This window comes from Procambarus clarkii, chromosome 7, assembly GCF_040958095.1.
Source record: "Procambarus clarkii isolate CNS0578487 chromosome 7, FALCON_Pclarkii_2.0, whole genome shotgun sequence".
Lineage (NCBI taxonomy): Eukaryota > Metazoa > Arthropoda > Malacostraca > Decapoda > Cambaridae > Procambarus > Procambarus clarkii.
Window position 1 is genome coordinate 19,729,893 of NC_091156.1, and position 20,689 is coordinate 19,750,581.

The 20,689-nt window shown below is 45.3% G+C and overlaps 1 protein-coding gene across 1 annotated transcript in view; it reads right to left on the bottom strand.

Annotated features, from left to right (window-relative positions):
* Nucleotides 1-216: 216 nt before the first annotated feature.
* LOC138349807 (nose resistant to fluoxetine protein 6-like) overlaps nt 217-20,689 on the bottom strand; it is a 43,673-nt gene continuing 23,200 nt past the window's right edge. Inside the window, exons 9-14 of the mRNA XM_069313880.1 lie at nt 16,128-16,288; nt 13,475-13,637; nt 8,114-8,207; nt 7,688-7,781; nt 6,218-6,354; nt 217-419 (exon numbers count right to left, since the gene is read on the bottom strand). Of these exons, the coding sequence (XP_069169981.1) occupies nt 217-419; nt 6,218-6,354; nt 7,688-7,781; nt 8,114-8,207; nt 13,475-13,637; nt 16,128-16,288 (852 nt within the window). The remainder of the gene's footprint in view (nt 420-6,217; nt 6,355-7,687; nt 7,782-8,113; nt 8,208-13,474; nt 13,638-16,127; nt 16,289-20,689) is intronic.

Below are 20,689 nucleotides of genomic sequence, written 5' to 3' on the forward strand. Positions count from 1 at the left end.
ATAACATAAATTAATTAATGCGTGCATTTTAAAACAATTTATATATATTTTTTTCATTATTCTATTATCGTGCCCAGGTCGCCCGTCCGACAAGTAAACTAGTATTCATTTGTCCAGAAACGTTATTGTCCTCAGAGTCCTACCTATAAATGCCTCAGTTCCTACCTATAAATAATCTCTATACGACACATTGACAAGTCGTCAAGCCACGTGCTCTCACCTCCATTTCCAGTATGACAAGCAAAGACGAGCCAGAGGAGGGCGAGGCACCAGGCGCCCCGGCTGAAGCCCGCGTAGATGATGCTGGGGGCGCGAGGGAGGGGCACCTGGTCGTCCCCCCAGGTGTCGTACCTGGCCATCCCGTACAGCACCAGCGAGGCCACCGTCGTCGCCGCAGCCCACCCCAACACCGTCTGCCACTACACCCAGCGGGAGAGGCAAATATTACTGGTCATGGAAGGACTGTGATTGTTTGGGGTCACAGAGAGGAACTGTGTCTTACTCCACCATCCCTCCAAAACTCTCGTATTAAATATATCACCATTACTTACCTTGTGTGGTATTGCACTTAATTATTTATTCATTGTTAGCATCTCGCGAATCGAACGCCGACGTTTGATACGCAAGAAACCAGACCACTTGTGTACCGACCAGTCCAAGTGGTTGGGCACCACTCCTTCCCTTCGTCTTATCCCAGTACCATGTTCACATATCCCAGCACCTTGTCCACATATCCCAGCACCTTGTCCACATATCCCAGCACCTTGTCCACATATCCCAGCACCTTGTCCACATATCCCAGCACGTAGTACTATGTGGTCCGACCCATCCTCCTACTATGAAGGTACTTACAGCAACCATTTGGTCACTACCAATATATCGTGATGGACTGGCAAAAAATTTGACTTTGTTATTAAATTTGGACAAATGTGAAATTTTTGAACGACAAAATAAATATAAGACCTATCCTAGCACCCCTAGGCCTAAAACACGCTATCTTAGGCCTAATATATTACATATATGTGCTACACTAGACTTAGGAATATTTAAGTATAGTTTTGGCTTTATTTTTCAGGACTATTCAATTCAAAGTACAAAAAAATGAAGGTTTTGGTGATCCATCACTACATATTGGTACTTACGACCAACTGGTTACTGTAAGTACTCTCACTTCAGGAGGACGAGTTGATATAGTCGTACAGGCTTAATCCTATGATACTTCCCCCTCTCTATTAATCTCTCTTACACTCTCATCTATCCTTCCCTATCCCCCTTCTCCCCTTTTGTCCCCCAAAATCCCCCTCTCTAGCTCTCCTTCCCTTTCCACTCTCATTCCCAATCTCCCCCATCCTCTTTCCTTCCCTCTTCACCTTCCTCCTCCCTCCTCTTCTTCCCTTTCCCCAAACATCCCAACTCCCCCAACATCATTCCCCTTCTAGAGGGAACCCCATCTAGTAACATTAGAAACAGGCTCAGTATTTTCAGAAATGTGTTAACCAAGCATTAATATAACCAGAGTATCATGTATAGCTGCCGAGAGGCAACTTCCATACGCACATACGAGACACACTAGGTAGAACAACACATACCTCAAATGAAGGCTGTGGGAAAATATCCACTTAAGGTTAAGTTAGGCATGGCCTATAGGTGTATTATAAACACAATGGAGCACATGGCGCGGGTCTAGCCATTTTTAGATGTCAGACCATATTACTGTGGGCAGTAACGAAAGAAAAGTCGATTTAGCGAAATCAGACGTCGCATGACGCCAAAGAGAACCGATAGGTGCCGGTAATTAACCCTTGCCGGTAGTACCCTTTTCAGGTTACATTAATCAAATTACCATTTAAAAATGATCGATATTAATAATACAAATAAAAAATAGTTCAATATGAATAATACTTTGGGTAGTAAGCCGTTAGGACGGATAAATTAGGCAATCATGAGTTAATATCAAGAGTTTAATGGAGAGCGGGCAAGATACACCCACCTCACTCATTGCCACCTAGAGGTGAAGCGTCGTCAGCACGCCAGTCTCACACAACAACAGTCAGCAAGTTGGTCGACTGCTAGCGGCCGTGGAGTGAGGACGTTTACCGACCCTCCATGTCTGTTGGAGTTGTTTGCTGTTTTGGTCGCCAGGTGGTGTGGGCGTCCCTGCCCTACCAGTTTTGTTGCCTGCCTGGCTGCGTTGACGTGGCAGTTCTGACATGGGGGGCCATCTTCCTCCTGTTCAGCGTGTGAACTCCGTGGGCCTGGAGTTCACTTGTAAGGCTGGTTATCCGACCATTGAGATGGTGATGTGTGACATGCTTCGTATCCCGGTGAAAGCTGTTTACAGTGTGGAGCTAGTTACGGCCCATCGGGTTGTTATTAGGTTCGTGGGGGAGGACGAGAACTGGGGACTTCCTCCGTCGGTACGGGGGCGTACGTTGCCGTTGCCAGACGATGCCGGCTCTGTGGCGATTTCGGACCGCAGTGGTGCCCTGACTTATGTCAGTATCCATGGTGCGCCCTTGGAGTTCCCTGATGACCTCCTCCGGTGTTACTTCGGGGGGTTTGGTACTGTTGTCAGCGTGCAGGTGAACACACTCTCCTCGGGGCGGTATGCTGGGAGGCGTACAAACATTCGCACGTTGGGGATGCGCCTGTGGTCGGATATACCTTTTTCTGTCCGGCTTATGGGATACTACGTCCGGGTGTATTATGCCCGGCAGCCTCGTACCTGTTTCCGGTGTGGCCTGTTGGGGCATCAGGCTGCCGGGTGCTCTGAGGCCCCTGCTGCTCCTGTCAACTTGTTCCGCGACGAGGATTTCACGCCGCTCCCTCTGGAGGCAGTCTCCGGTGATGTTGATGAGGTGGTGCGCGTCCCATTTGCTGCTGCAGCTTCCCGAGCGGAGCCTGCCGTTCCTCCGGTTGTTGCCGTCCCTCCTCCGGTTCTTGAGGTACCGTCGGTTGGTCTGCCTGATCCTGTCGCTGTTCCAGCTGCTCCCGTGGGCCTTCCTGGAACTCCCTGTGTGACGTCGCTGTCTTCTCCCTCGTCTTCTGATGCTGCACCTGGCCCTGTGTCCGTGACTCGGGTCCTGGATGTGCTTGGTGCTGGGGTGGCTGCGGAGCCTCCCGCTGTGCGTGGCCCGGTTTCCCCTGTGGTAGAAGCTGCTGCCGTTCTGTGTCGGGCGTCAGTTCCTCCGGCCTCGTGGTACCCGTGTTTCTGGGTCGCCTTACCAGCTCTGACGATATCCAGCCGGTGCCCAAACGTTCCCGGCGTTCGTCTTCTGCCTGGGCCGACGTTGGTGACTTCAGTGACCGCGGGTCTTCGGGTATTGACAGTGTGGATACGGATGCGTCGATGTCTCCGCGGTTCATGGTGGCGGAGGTCCATGTGCCTGCTGGTGCTGGTGCCTGTGTCTCGGACGTGCCTTCGGTTCTTTCTCTGCCGGGGGACTCTCCACAGTGGGGGGTGGTGGCTTCTGCTGCCAGGGATGGTGTGGACTCTGGTGCTGGGCGTGGCCTGGTGGTGACGTTACGGAAGGATGCGCGCCATCCGGGTTCCCTGCTGTCGTCTGGTGGTGTGCCCGGGGCCGCGGGTGCGCGTTGGGGCCCTAGGGGACGTGTTGCTGGCGTCTGTGATGCCGCCGGGTCACTGGTCGAAGATTGCTGAGTTACTGCTGTCTGACGGACCGGAGTGCTTTCATGGTGGGCAAGTTCCCTTCATGTGGGGGCGAGTAGCGACTTCTCGCCTCATGAGTACTACCATCTGGGTCCCCTGTTTGCAGGTGTTTGTTGCCCCGGTTCCAGATGTTATGGCGTCCCCGGTGGATGGACGGGACCCATTGCAATGGGTGTTCTGGGAGGCATTTAATGTACGGCTCCCGCGGGCCAGGTTCCCGGGCAAGTATGTGCTCTGATTTCCTGTGTATTTGCTCTATGACATGCTGTGTGCCCTTCTGGCTGTTTGTTTGCCTGTTTCTATTATGTGCTTCTGCCTCTCCCTTTGTGCGTTGCTTTGCCGTGTGGCGTATTAGTTTCTAGTGCTTGGCGTCACTCGTTTCGCGTTTTGGCTTGGCATTTTGCCTTTCCTGGCTTTGTGATTCACCCTTCACGGGTACGCCGGGGCGCATCCGATCCCACGATCGTCGTCGCCCCTAACTCAACAACAACAACAGTCAGCAAGTTCGCTGGTTCAACCTTGACGACGAGCGGACGTCTGGACACCTCCTCCGCCTGGGAGTCGGCTGATCACGTTCTGTTTTCGCGTTTTGACTTTGCTACAGCCGTTTTCATCTCTATTCAACGGTCCAGGTGTACGGCGCCTGGCTCATATATCGCCTTGGGTCACGGGATTGTTGATAGATTTTTTTGACGTGTTCTGGCTGGTTCTCCTGGTGGGGTGACGGTGTTCAGAGCCAGCTTGCCGAGAGGTGCCGGGGTTGGTGGGGTCCTGGTGTGCCCTGAGCAGTGGTGGGCAGCTGGCTTCTACTCTGCCGGGGGACACTGGATGACTTTTGCGTTTTAGTTGGGGGCCGAGTTTTGGTTTTGCTACCCTTGGTTCTTTGTATGGGGCGGGGCCGGTGCTTATCACCCTGAGGGACTCCTGGGGCTCCCCAACCATCTACCCGTTTGCGTTTCTTTGCCACGAAGCATAATAGTTTCATGTGATTGACGTCACCCGTTTCGCAATTAGACTTGGCTTTTCACCTTTCCGGGCTTCGCGATTAACCCATCACGGGTACGCCAGGGCGTATCCGATCTCACGATCGTCCTCGCCCCTAAATCAACAACAACAACAGTCACCAGGTTCGCTGGTTCAACCTTGACGACAAGCGGACGTCTGGACGCATCCTCCGCCTGGGAGCTGCCGGATCACGTTTGTTTCACGATTATGGATTTGATACTGCCGTTTGCCATCCCTATTCAACGGTACGGATTGTTACGACGCCTGGCGCACAAATTGCCTTGGGTCACAGGATAGGTGATAGATTTTTTACGTTTTCTGGCGGGGTGTCGGTGTTCGGCGCCGGCTTGGCCGAGAGGTGCAAGGAGTTGGTGGGCTCCCGGTTTGCCCTCAGCCGTGGTGGGCGGCTGGCATCTGCTCTGTCGGAGGGCACTGGGAAGGGAAGGAAACTAACAGGGGGAAAAGCGCCAAGCTATTACGACTATAAAGCATTGGGAAGGGATCAGATAAGGATTTGGGATGGGACGGCGGGGAAGCAGTGGTGCCCAACCACTTGGACAGTCGGGAATTGAACACTGACCTGCATGACGCGAGACCGTCGCTCTACCGTCCAGCCCAAGTGGTTGGGCGGAAATGACTGGATGACTTGCGCTTTAGTTGGGTCCGAGTTTTTGGTTTTGCTCCCCCAGTGTTCTCTGTGTGGGGCGGAGCCGGTGCTTGTCACCCTGAGGGACTCTTGGGGCTCCCCAGTGTTCTCTGTGTGGGGCGGGGCCGGTGCTTGTCACTCTGAGGGACTCTTGGGGCTCCCCAGTGTTCTCTGTGTGGGGCGGGGCCGGTGCTTGTCACTCTGAGGGACTCTTGGGGCTCCCAGTGTTCTCTGTGTGGGGCGGGGCCGGTGCTTGTCACTCTGAAGGACTCTTGGGGCTCCCCAGTGTTCTCTGTGTGGGGCGGGGCCGGTGCTTGTCACTCTGAGGGACTCTTGGGGCTCCCCAATTATCGCCCGTCTGTGTGTTTATCGGCCGCGAGGCACATTAGTTTCTGCTGATAACCGACCTTCATTTCTACATTCGGCGAAATTCGTCATTGAGGGCAGCAATAATTCCTGTCTGGGTCTTCTTCCCCGCACACAACCTGAAGCCACTCAAGGAGAGGACCCCCACTAACTACTTTCACTAACAGCTAAGCTGTTAATTTTCTTTCAGGAGTTTAATTTAATTTTTGTATTTACATAAACCCCCCTTCTCTTTTTGTGGTAACAACATATGAGGGAAGGATTTACAACTAATTTTAAAATGGCGAAGACGTTTCAGTCCATTCTGAACCCATTCATGTTGGGAGTTGGTTACAGTATTTATTCAGGTACGTTATTATGAAATTATTTGCATATAAGTTTGCATGTAAGTAGCACATGTGAACACTTAATGGACATAGTTAGATTGATGACATAGTTAAAAGCGTAAGAATGGAAGAAACTGCAGAAGGTCTATGGGCCTATACGTGGCTGCTGCAGTTTATAATGCAAGCAATTAAGCGTGTCCTTACCAGCTTGAGTTTGATGGTGCGGCCTCGCACAGTGTAGATGAGCCAGCCAGCCCACACACCCACCAGGTAAGAGTTGGCTCGACACCACGGGGTCATGTAGGTGTCCCACGCGACGAATCGGATCCTCAACCGGGTCTCTATCACAGTAAACAAAACACTTTAGACCAAATTGCAGTACTCAATCTAGGTCTCTTTTATATATATATAAAGTTTGAGAAATTAAATATTCCATACATTTTTCAAACATGTTCATAGCTGAATATCTATGCATTGAAAATACAAAATAATAAGTAAAATTGTATGTTAAATAATAACACAACAGATGATAATTATGACATTTTTATTAAGAGAAATCATGAAACAAACACTGAAATAACACAACATGGAAAAGAATACTTGTTTAGTTAGATGCTCATGACACGAATAAGTGTGAACTGAATGTGGCATAGCCAAGACATTTCACATTCACATGCATCAAACACATGAATGTAAGATATACATGAATACATATACATTTGGATATGTATATGCTTGTGTGCATTTAGGATTATATAAACTAAAAATAGGAAAAGAAAAGTGCCGAAAACATCATTACTGAGACGATAAGTGGGAGTGGCAGGTACACAGGTGGTCTTGGGATAAACAATGGACCCCAGGGAGGGTTTTGGGGGTCACCACAGGACCCCACTGAGGTCATTATAGGACCCCAGAGTGTTGTCAGTTCACTGGATGGCTGAATGGAAGTCGATGGGTTGACAGCTACGTGACTGAGAGATGGAGGAGAGGTTAACAGCTGAGTGGGTGATGAGTGGTGAATGGGTTGACAGCTGGATGGTGAATGGGTTGACAGCTGGGTGGGTGATGGGTGGGTGAATGGGTTGACAGCTGGGTGGGTGATTGGTGGTGAATAGGTTGACAGCTGGGTAAGTGATGGGTGGTGAATGGGTTGAAAGCTGGATGGGTGATGAGTAGACAGCTGGGTGGGTGATGGGTGGTGAATGGGTCGAAAGCTGGGTGGGTGATGGGTGATGAATAGGTTGACAGCTGGGTAAGTGATGGGTGGTGAATGGGTTGAAAGCTAGGTGGGTGATGGGTTGACAGCTGGGTGGGTGATGGGTGGTGAATGGGTTGACAGCTGGTGGGTGATGAATGGGTTGACAGCTGGGTGGGTGATGGGTGGTGAATGGGTTGACAGCTGCGTGGGTAATGGGCCGAACTGGAAGGGATGATTGTCCAATGCTTTACAAAAAAACAGTTCTCAGAATAATGTTTTTGCAATAAGACCTGACTTTGATGGGGAGATTAGGATTAGTAATTTAGTAAGAGACCTAGCTAATTTTAAAGCGGAGAGTAGGCTTATGTACTTAGCAACATTCCAAGTGTTTTTACGTCATAATTTTTTCAGGAAATAAAGCAAAACTGAGGTTAAGCTAAATTAACCAGGCATTTGAAGAATAATGAGCAACTTACATAAAGTTTAATGCAGGAGGTACATTATAGACAGCCGACAGTGTCGTTGGGATGGCGAAGGATACCGCAGTGACCAACCCCAGCAGTGGAAGTCCTGGGGAGGAACGTTAGTATGAATCACAGTGACCACCCGCAGTTGATGGGCTCTCTAAAGCAGCAAATTAGATGAAGAAAAGAACAGAGGAAAAACACCTGGATACAATAGCAATAGCAGAGTCAAAACTCATATGCTGATAACAAAGCAGTTTTGTTCTATAAGCACCAGATTTAAAAAAAAATGTACTCAAGGGGAGGGGGGGGGGTGGGGTTGGAGAAGAAGGAATATGAAGAAGAATTTATGTTATATTAATATATAAGCACTAATGTCCTTAAACAGATAGTACCCACACCTCTGAAGGCTTCACATGGTAACGCTGTAACACTCACCAATCTTGCGCTTGTAAAGAAGAGGCGCGAGCACCAGTGGAAGCACAATGTAGATCTGTGTATCGGCAGCCGTGTACCAGCACTGCGCCAGACACTGCAATTATACAACCATGACTAAGAACATGTTCCACTGCCCTTACATACACACCTTATTATTATTATTAACATTTTTATGGACAAAATTTAATTACAATTTTGCCTATTCTGAGGATTTCAATTAAGTCATATTAAAGTGAGAATAATGCTGGTATTATGACAGAGGGTCATACACAAGACTATATGTTTACGTAGGATAAAGCATTTATATATCATGGTTACAATTAATGTTTTAATGTACGAATATGTAAATGCAACTTTCTATTGTGCACTGCCACACAAGGGCAGGGATAGGTTCATAAGTGATGCAACTTAAAATAAATAAATAAAACTGTTCTTCATTCTTTAAAACGGACACACAAATTTTGGATAAATTGTTAGGATGTCGTTCAGTACACCAGATTCAATGAAATAGTTACACAGTTGTTGGTACAATATGCCAAACGGTCTAAAGTTTTTTACGGTTTCACATTCAACAATATAGTGTTCTAGTGAATGCATTAAAGGTTTATCACAGAGTTTACAATCTGAATAATCTGGTAGTGGCTCAGCCTCACTAACCTGCCAGATGTGTCTATTGCCAAGGCAAATTCATGCAATGACTACATCTCATTGCCTGGTCCAGTTACTGTGCTGACCATACAAATACCTATTATTACAAAACTTGTCATAACTTTTAATACTGCAGCATTCAGGTCTCTGGGGATTTTTAGTTCTTGGACCAATGTATACTTAGAGGAGGGACAGCAAGCTCTTACACGTTGTGGGAAATTTTACCCACAATATCTATATTTTCATCTAAGAAATGTATTATTTCTATATCATATCTATATCATATCAAAATCAGTTCAAAATTATATCAGAATCACTATAGATTCATTATACATCTTGATCCTAGATGACAATGCCACTAGGATCACGTACACCCTAAGGCCCTATATATGCCTACGTGACTTTGTGCATGATCTCTCAAGGATCTAGAAGCTTCTAGAAGGATTCTTAATTAAAAACTATTGGAATGAATTTAATCGATTTCCAGTAGAGTTAAAAGGAATCCTTAATAAGAATCAATAGTACTATCCAGTAGTACTTATAATCTTTAAATCCTATATCTAATTATATTATAATCACATCTTATCTCAATCATATGTCTAGACAGTAAAAATAATCAATCAATGTTCATTGGAAGCTATCCCTCTCAAGGGATAGGGAGGGGCATGTTTGGAACAAGGTGACGGACTGGGACGCCCCCAGGCAGAATGCATTTATTGACAAAAGAGTGAACAAGTGTTATAGTGTCTTGTGAACATTACTTAGCTCAGGACACCTTATTAAATTATCTTTATCACCAGAGATTACTCTCTAGAACTGGGGGAGTACCTGGACAATATCTACAAGAAAAATTCCTAGAACATTTATATCAAATAGGAGTGTATAGTGAAGCACACAGTGATAATGTCTCCACCTCCACCCTCATCTTTCTGCATCTGCAATTAAGGACAATCACATAGCTACGCTACTAGAACATCATACAGCAAAGCTGTGATATAAAATATCGTGCCTAAACTCGCGACAAGAGAGTTATCTAGTCTGGCACACTGTCAAACAGGCACCCCGGCAGTCAGAGAAGTATATTGATGTTATTTAGTATATTAATTGGCCAATTGTATGCTTGTGTAACTTTGATATATTAAATGAGTCTGTCTGTCGGTTATAGAGTGAGGCAACGCCTCATATTTCAGTAAGTTTATTAATATTGCAGTGCAGTAGTTGAATTTTTCCAAGCACAAAACTTCATGAGTGTCCCTTGTGTGAAAAAAGATTCAGTCACAGTAAACAAAACCTCATGAGTGTCCATTGTGTGGGAAAAAATTCAATCAGGCTGACTGAAGCTCTTCATATAAATATATCTATATCTATATATATACTTGAATATATAAATTAGGTTAACAATTGCTTACTTAATTATCTTTAAGTTATCATATAAGTTCATTTAATTGAATATAATTTCTAGTACTTAGTAACAGTACTTAGACTACATTTAAGGTCATTTATTCTACAATTTAAATTGTTGTTTATTGTATAAGAATATATTGGCTGTTGATAGTTATGGTGCTAGGCTAGACTATGTACATGTTTAAATCTCTGATTTAAACAGAACCAGTCTTCAGTCATAGAACTGAATTTATTAAATCTTATCCTTGTATAAAATACAAGCTGATGTGAGATACTTGTCTGCAGGTGAACTGTGGATCTTCAATCAACCTAACAACTAATTCATTCACCTCACCTGCCCTTTACAACCCACAATCTGTCATTAGGAAAAGAGGAGCTAGGATTTACGACCCTAGCTAGAGACTTTAGTTGAATTAATTGCAGACAGTAATTTTTAATTTAGTTCAGTACAAGTCCCTGGTAGTTCTCCTCTCATAGCAATCCTGGCAAGTTTTTCCCACACACATGGCCTGAATCACCTTCTAGAGGTTAACAAGCCAATAAGCTCATCCCCAAAACGGTTGTGAAGTGTGACGCTAGTGTGTAATGGTGCCAATTTTTGTTATGCCGCAGTATGTAGTTTTACACTACTAATTCTATCTGATGCTTCAGTATGTAGTGTGATGGTACGAGTTCTACACGATGCTGTAGTGCCGCGTGACAGTGCTGGGTCTACATGCTGCACCAGTATGCAGTGTGATGATACGAGTTCTACAAGATGCTCCAGTATGCAGTGTGATGGTTACGCTTCGACTTGATGTGTTGTGAGCCAAAGGTCTCTGTTGTAAGCCGGCTGGTCGAGACGTCAAGGACCCCGGGTGTCGTCTGTGAGTGCCGCCGGCTGGTTGAGACATCAAGGATTCCGGGCGTCGTCTGTGAGGGCCACCGGCTGGTCGAGACATCAGGGACCTCGGGTGTCATCTGTCAGTGCCGCCAAAGACGACTCTGATGTCGCCGGTGGTAGTGCTGGTGGCCGGAATAGACACCGGGAACGGTTTCAAACTCCTGCACAAAGGGTCGTCGTGTGGAGGGCCAGAAGATATGTGCCTAGATGTGGCTTTTAAGAGTTGGCGTATTGGTTCAATTAGTGAGAAGAGAAGTCAGTTCTGTTCTGCAGCCAGATTCGATGGATGAACCAGTCGAGCCATGATTACATCAGTAGGGAAGCGGCTGACCTCAACTGGTAAAGTCCGTGGTCGGTAGCCTCCACACCCTCATTGTAGCTGTGCAGACTCTTGGTAGATAACGTGAGTGCAGACTCTTGGTGGATTAGGTGAGTGTAGACTCTTGGTAGATAACGTGAGTGCAGACTCTTGGTGGATTATGTGAGTGTAGACTCTTGGTGGATTGCGTGAGTGCAGACTCTTGGTGGATTACGAGAGTGCAGACTCTTGGTGGATTCCCTGTGTGTAAATTCTTGGTGGATTACGTGAGTGCAGACTGCTTCTATGTGATGCTCCAGTATGCATTGTGACAGTAGTGTGAAGATACTGGTTGTACACAATGCCTCAGTACGTAGTGTGAGAGTACTGGTTCTTCACGATTGTCGAGCATGTTGAGTGATGGTACTGGTTGTATGTGATGTCCCAGTATGTAGTGTGATGGTACTGGTTCTATGTGATGGCCCAGTATGTAGTGTGATGGTACTGGTTCTAGGTGATGCTCCAGTATGTAGTGTGATGGTACTGGTTCTAGGTGATGGTACTGGTTCTAGGTGATGCCCCAGTACGTAGTGTGATGGTATTGGTTCTAGGTGATGCTCCAGTATGTAGTTTGATGGTACTGTTTCTATGTGAATCTTTACTATGTAGTGCAGAAGATGTAATGAATGGAGGGAGAGTTTTAGCAGCCCGTTCTCTGGGTAAAGTGATCTCATTGAGACACGTCCCATACCACCTGGATAGTTACCTAGATATTGGTGGTGGTCTGATACGGTTCCAGTAATAGTCTACCTGTTAACTGGCAAGTGAACCTCTGCTCTAAACAGAAAATATTCCGAAGTTATAACTTTTTGCATTATAAATCGATGGTTTATAGTGTAAAAAGTTTATGGTAAACTCGTTTTCTATATATGCTTCAAAGTCTATATTTTTAAATGTGATATATTAGGGGAAGCTCAAATAGTTTTCGAATTTCATACTTCACATGCTTGAAAATAATACACTGTTATGTATTAACCTAATGTAATGTAACCTAACCTATCCCCGGGTACTTAGTACATAAAAGCACTAATTAAGTAGTAGTTTTCTAGTGATTACCACTAAGACACAGACATCCTGAGGACAGGTTGATTAGTGCTGATATTTGCAATCTTTATTACTTTGCTTTACTTGTGGGCCCCTGAACCTCAATGAAGAAAAAAATATATAAAATAAAACACAACTAGCCTAATAACCTAATTACATAATATTGACATTATTAAGTATATAGCAGAGGACCTGTGGTTAAATGTAGCAAGAGGAAGTAGGGGAATATTATGATGTAGGGGCCTGACGGCTAAATGGACAGCGCTGGGGATTCGTAGTTCTAAGGTTGCGGGTTCGGTCCTAATGATCCTATTCACCTAGCAGTAAATAGGTACCTGGGAGTTAGACAGCTGCTACGGGCTGCGTCCTGGGGATGTGTAACAAAAGGGAGGCCTGGTCGAGGACCGGGCCGCGGGGACGCTAAGCCCTGAAATCATCTCAAGATAACCTCAAGATGCTCGTGCTGATAAGAGGGAAGGTGAGGATGACGGTAATTAGGGGAATTATGACAAAGAAGAGTATGAGGATAATGTTGATGATAATGATGATAATTCTGAAAAAATAATGATAAAGATGATGATGATGATGATTACACAGATAATGATAATTACGATAATGATAATTATAATGACTATAATTGTTATTATGCTAATGATAATAATGAACCAGATTATGATAAATATGATAATTATATATAATGATACTTTCCATAATATGTGGATTACGATAATTGCTACAATTATGAAAATTGCTATAATTATGAAAATTATTATATATATATATATGATAATGGTAATGTCGTTTAAGATAATAATTATATATTACACTGATAATTTGATAAGTAACCAAAATGATAACCCTAATCTATAAATCCCAACTTCAGGTTTGTAACTAATACCGCTGAGAACGAAAAAGAAATCCATTGATGCTGTGCCTCTGTGCTGCCGTGACAATCCACAGAAAGGTTTATTATCAGTAATGTCATGTTAATGTTTGTGTCATGGGTATGACAGCAGACACTCACCATATGATTCATAAAGTTGGTGGCAAAGAGGAAGTCTGCCCACCAGTACTGCTGACAGATCTCCACGACGGTCCGCTCAATGTGCATGGCAAGGGGCCCGAACACCAGGAACCTTGCCAGCGTGGCCATCACGGCACCAGTCAAGGCTATGGGTGGCGCTAACCTATTGCACAACAACACAAACCATCATATAAGAATGAATCAATCAATCAATTAATCAATTAATCAATGTTTGTTCAAAAGAATGTGTACTCACCTAATTGTGCTTGTAGGGGTTGAGCTCTTGCTCTTTCGGTCCGCCTCACAACTGTCAATCAATCAACTATTCCCCCCCCCCCACACACACACACACATAGGAAGCAGCCCTTAGCAGCTGTCTAATTCGCAGGTGTCTATTTACAGCTTGGTGAACAGAGGCATCAGGATGAAAGAAACTCTGCCTATTTGTTTCTGTCTGCGTCGGGGATCAATCCCTGCACCCTAGGACTATAAACACGGAACGTGGGACCAAAGTTCACAGAGCCGAGCCTGACCTCTTTACACACACCAAACTTCAGGTGAGTACCTGACTTGATAGCATGAGGGAGCCTGATGGCTATCTTAAGGTTATCTAGAGATGATTTCGGGGCTTAGCGTCCCCACGGTCCGGTCCTCGACCAGTCCTTTTTGTTACACACACCCCAGGAAACAGCCCGTAGCAGCTGTCTAACTCCCAGGTACTTATTTACTGCTAGGTAACAGGGGCATCAGGGTGAAAGAAACATTTTGCCCACTTGTCTCCAGGTTCGATCCCCGGTGGAGGAGTCTATCACTAGGAAAAGAAGAGCAAGGATTTATGACCCTAGCTACAGACTTAAGTTGAAGTAATTTTGCATACAGTAATTTTTAATTTAGTACAGTACAAGTCCCTAGTAGTTCTCCTCTCACATTAATCCCAACAGTATTTCCTACATTTACGGTCCTTTGAACCTAGATGGTTACATCAGTACTCTTCAGACCATATTTATGGTCCTTCGTTTACCGAATATTTCAATAGCAAAATACATAAGAAACTAATTGATTTTGCATTGGAATAATTTTTTCACATAATAGCCTAACCTAGCTTACAGCCAATATCTATAATATCTATATATCCACAATGAACAAATTGTTTACAGTGGCCAGACCACCTTAGCCATTACCTAGTAAGCATTCATAGCATACTAGTAACTGCTCTGTGTCAAAAACCACAGTACCTGATTTTATCAGTGCCACAGACACAATTACATCTCATTTCATATATATACCATTATATCTCACTTGGGGTAACAATATGTATGTACACATTTAAGTGTATTATCCAGCATTATCTTTAATCAACTGATTTTCAGAGCTGCTGATTACTAAATTATCTTTTAAAAAAAATAGTGTTTTTAACACAGTAAGAGCATTTCATTACACTATACAGTATCCATAATCAACTGTAACAAACATTATTTCAGGTAAAACCAGTAGACATTCTACAGTATTATATCAAACCCCTACAAGGGTACTATTATCTTGTAATAATTCTGCAAAAATAGTGCCATTTACTATTTTTAAAGAATTATTACAAAATTTACCGATTTGATGCATTCAGATGAAAAAACACATTTTTACACTTTTTTTTGAGATATATACAAGAGTTGTTACATTCTTGTACAGCCACTAGTATGTGTAGCGTTTCGGGCAGGTCCCTGGAATACGATCCCCGCCGCGAAGAATCGTGACTCTGTGAACGTGTACATCCTACCTGATGACTCAGTGAACGTGTACATCCTACCTGATGACATGTGAACGTAGTACATCCTACCTGATGACACGGTGAACGTAGTACATCCTACCTGATGACATGTGAACGTAGTACATCCTACCTGATGACATGTGAACGTAGTACATCCTACCTGATGACATGTGAACGTAGTACATCCTACCTGATGACGCGGTGAACGTAGTACATCCTACCTGATGACATGTGAACGTAGTACATCCTACCTGATGACACGGTGAACGTGTACATCCTACCTGATGACACGGTGAACGTAGTACATCCTACCTGATGACACGGTGAACGTGTACATCCTACCTGATGACGCGGTGAACGTAGTACATCCTACCTGATGACATGTGAACGTAGTACATCCTACCTGATGACACGGTGAACGTAGTACATCCTACCTGATGACTCGGTGAACGTGTACATCCTACCTGATGACGCGGTGAACGTGTACATCCTACCTGATGACGCGGTGAACGTGTACATCCTACCTGATGACGCGGTGAACGTAGTACATCCTACCTGATGACGCGGTGAACGTGTACATCCTACCTGATGACGCGGTGAACGTGTACATCCTACCTGATGACTCTGTGAACGTAGTACATCCTACCTGATGACGCGGTGAACGTGTACATCCTACCTGATGACGCGGTGAACGTAGTACATCCTACCTGATGACGCGGTGAACGTAGTACATCCTACCTGATGACGCGGTGAACGTAGTACATCCTACCTGATGACGCGGTGAACGTAGTACATCCTACCTGATGACGCGGTGAACGTAGTACATCCTACCTGATGACGCGGTGAACGTGTACATCCTACCTGATGACGCGGTGAACGTGTACATCCTACCTGATGACGCGGTGAACGTAGTACATGATCCAGTTGATCCTGCCTACTCTGCTGAACTCCTTCAGAACTCCATAAGTCACCAGGAAGCCGCTGATGAAGAAGAAAGTGTCGACACTGAAGCTGGCGTTGTCGACCGTCTCGTCGATCACGTCATCTGTCACCTACACCGACACACACACAACATAAACCACAGTATTATTAACCCGACCCACACACATGTGGCACTAAATGAAGGTGGGGCCATATTGACCTCTCCTGGACTTATATCCAGTCACCTGGATAAAAGCCCCTTATCCAGGTGACTGGATAAGGGTCCAAGTCTGGATAAAGTCACCTGGACCCATATACTGTCACTTATCTTATGGAGCCTTATCCTGACCTGGATCTCCCTGGTCCAGGATGGCCAGTGCTGTCGGGGGTTGGGGTAAGGGTCACATGACTTCCAACCTTTTTGTATCTTGAGGTTATCTTGGGGTTATCTTGAGATGATTTCGGGGCTTTAGTGTCCCCGCGGCCCGGTCCTCGACCAGGCCTCCACCCCCAGGAAGCAGCCCGTGACAGCTGACTAACTCCCAGGTACCTATTTACTGCTAGGTAACAGGGGCATTCAGGGTGAAAGAAACTTTGCCCATTTGTTTCTGCCTCGTGCGGGAATCGAACCCGCGCCACAGAATTACGAGTCCTGCGCGCTATCCACCAGGCTACGAGGTCCCCTATAGTCAGTGTGGTCTAGCAATATAATACGGGATACTCTTAAGTGCATAGAGCCCTAGCTGTCTGGATTCAAATCTTTCAGGGGTGAGGAGCTTTCAGTTGCATATTGGATTGGGGACCATTCACATATGTAGTATATATCTACATATGTGTGTAACTGAAAATTCCACACCCCAGAAGTGACTCGAACCCGGACTGCCAGGAGCACATTGCAAGTGGTGTACACGGTGCCTTAAACCACTGGACCATCAATGATTGTACAAAAGGCAGTGATAGCTGAGGTTATTTGAACCACCACCCCAATGGCACTTTGATGGTAATCTTGGGCATAGCTATTTCATCAAATCCCCTCATTTTTGTGGGGCCACGAGAGCAATACAAAGGCGAATAAGCTTCAATGGTCCTCAAGCGTATACGCAACTGAAAACTCCACACCCCAGAAGTGACTCGAACCTAGCCCGCCAGGAACACATTGCAACTGGTGTACACGGTGCCTTAAACCACTCTACCATCAGTGACTGTACAAAAGATGGTAGCCGAGTCTATTTCCCCTCACCGTCCCGATGTCACATGGTGGTAATCTTGGGCATAGCTATTTCATCGAATCACTTCACTTTGTGGGGCCACGTGAACAACACAAATGCAAATGAGCTTGAATAGTCCCCAAGCATATAAACGACTGAAAACTCCACACCCAAAAGGTGACTCTGGGGTGTGAAGTGCTCCTGGCCGTCTAAGTTCGAGTCGCTTCCGGGGTGTGGAGTTTTCAGTGGCATATATGCTTGGGGACCATTCAGGCAAGCTTGTTTATATATATATATATATATATATATATATATATATATATATAAATATATATATATTGTGACGAGGCCATATAGGTTCCGTGCGATGTTACATATATAACTATATAACCATATAACTTGTGACGGTAACGCGTTGGTGTTCGGCTGTTTAAGGCTAGGGGTATGGCCTCGTCACATAGTTATAAAAAAAAATAGAAAAAACTGGAACTTCGTCTGTGGTAAGGTAAGGAGAAGACACACAAAACACAAGTAAACTTTAACAATGAAATTTTAATTACGTTAAATAAATCAAAACATGAAAATAATGCACAAACAAATTCTTATAATAAAATCAATGAATCAAAATAATAAGAATACTTAAATGACACAATGAAAAGTTACGTTAAGTCAAAATAACAAGAAGTGCAACACAAAAGGTAAGTGGGAGGTGCTGGAATATTGGCTTAAAGCCACCACCTCTCTCAGTACACGCTAACGTCTAGCTGGGAGGAGTGCTGGCTACGAAAGCACGGAACATTCAATAGAGGCGAGGTTCCGTGCCCCCATATAACTTGTGACGGTAACGCGTTGGTGTTCGGCTGTTTAAGGCTAGGGGTATGGCCTCGTCACATAGTTATAAAAAAAAAATAGAAAAACTGGAACTTCGTCTGTGGTAAGGTAAGGAGAAGACACACAAAACACAAGTAAACTTTAACAATGAAATTTTAATTACGTTAAATAAATCAAAACATGAAAATAATGCACAAACAAATATGTATAATAAAATCAATCAATCAAAATAATAAGAATACTTAAATGACACAATGAAAAGTTACGTTAAGGCAAAATAACAAGAAGTGCAATACAACAGTTAAGTGGGAGGTGCTGGAATATTGGCTTAAAGCCACCACCTCTCTCAGTACACGCTAACGTCTAGCTGGGAGGAGTGCTGGCTACGAAAGCACGGAACATTCTGAAGACTGATGTTGGGGCGACCCCAGACATCGGGTAGTATGGGGGGGGGCGAGGCAGGTGCAGCCAGACCGGCGACCAATCAGCGGAGTCGTAGCGATCAACGGGTAGTTTGGTGGTTGGAGTTCGAACAGGTGGCTGGTTGCATACGTTTCTGCTCACCCTGGCAAGCCTTGCTGGTGTTTGTTGTCGTTGTTGGACATTTCTTCCATAGTCTTTTATATAGTTGTGAAGACGTAATTTTGGAGGGAAGAGCAGGCTCAATCTCTTGAAGGAGATTATCGTCACAACTCTCCCCCGAAGCCTGCGGTTCTGGAAGAAGTACGTCGTTATGTGGTGGAGTAATGGATGGAGTCGCTTCTACTTCATAAACTCTGGAGAGATCATGGGCTAAGATGTTGTCAGACTCTTGATATAGCGTGTCTCCAGGTTGAATTTCTGCAGTTAGCAAGCCCATAGTAGAAGACGTTGAGATGAGAAGTGGGCGTGCTGCAGGAGGTGTAGGGTGGTGTGGTCCGTGTTGATGGTGGACCGAGCACTTTTCAGGTGTGGAGTGAAGTGCTGAAGCTTCAGGATGAGGAAGAGTAGCTCCTTGCCAATTGTTCCATCGTTCCTTGTAGCAGTAGTCGCTGACAGGTGTATTCTTCTCGCCTCGTTGCTGCATCACGACACCACCATCGTCGGTACCATTGGCGTCGACATGGAGGATGTAGGGCTTATCTGACGAGGTGAGAGTGGAATTAGAAGAGGGCATAGGAGCACGAGTATTATCCTGAAAGCATTTGGGAAGATCATTAAGGATTTCGGAATTAGAAAGCGCTGACTCCTTGTCAGTGCTTTCGGGAGGAGAAGCTGGGAAGGTCTCACTGTGGATGTAGGGTTCTGTGAATGTGGAATAATTAGTCAAGACAGTGGGAGGAGTACCATTATATTGCTTCAGGAGGTTGACGTGGCACAGCTGGGTCTTCCGCCGCCTATCAGGAGTCTCTATCACATAATTATTATTATTCCTGCACTCTTTGACGCAGTAGGGTCCTGAAAATCTGTTTTGTAAAGGTGAACCTGGGATAGGGAAATAAGCAAGGACGAAGTCTCCCGGCTTGAATTTTCTTACTTTGCTGGTCTGGTCGTAATGAGTCTTCATTCTCACCTGGGCTTTCAATAGATTATCATGAGCAAAGCGGTGGACTCTCTCTAGAATGTGTTGAAGGTTTTGAAGAAACTGGGGCACATTCTGATGCTCACTGAAGGTGGCATCTCTGAGAGAGTCTTTGAAAGCCTTAAGGGGAGTACGGCACTTACGGCCGTAGAGCATCTCATAAGGAGATACTCCTAGGGACTCATTGGGGAGACTTCTGAAAATACACATTATTAGGTCAATCTGCTTATCCCAATCCTTTGAGGTTTCACTACAAAACTTTTTCAAGAGTGCTTTGATGGTCTGATGACTACGTTCAAGAGAACCCTGTGAAGCAGGATGATAGGGGCTGGACAATACCTGTTTGATGTTGAACTCCTCCAGTGTCCTTTTGAAGAGATCACTGGTGAAGTTGGTGCCACAGTCACTTTGAATCTCCCTGGGAAATCCGTATTGAGTGAAGATCTTCAATAGATGTTTGATAACCGTAGCAGCCGTGATGTTCTTCACTGGAACTGCTATGGGAAATCTGGTGGTAGGACACAGGATGGTTAGGATGTAGGCGTTACCTGAACTGGTCCGAGGTAAAGGACCGACACAGTCTATTATGAGTCTGTGGAAAGGTTCCGCAGGCACCTGTATGGGAATCAGTGGTGCTCTGGGAATGGAGACGTTCGGTTTGCCTGCCATCTGACATGTATGACACTGTTTTACGTACTGTTTGACGTTATTTACCATACCTGGCCAGTAGTAGTCTTGGCGAATCCCATGGTAAGTCTTGTTGAAGCCGTAGTGGGAGAATGCTCCATGGGCCAGGTGTAGAATAGTGGGCCGCAGGCTGGTGGGAATCACAAGTTGTTCGGTGTTGGCCCAATCGTCCTCCTCCTTCAGTTTACTGGGTCTATATCTGCGGTAGAGCAAGTCGTTCTCTAGGAAGAACCCAGGAATACTGT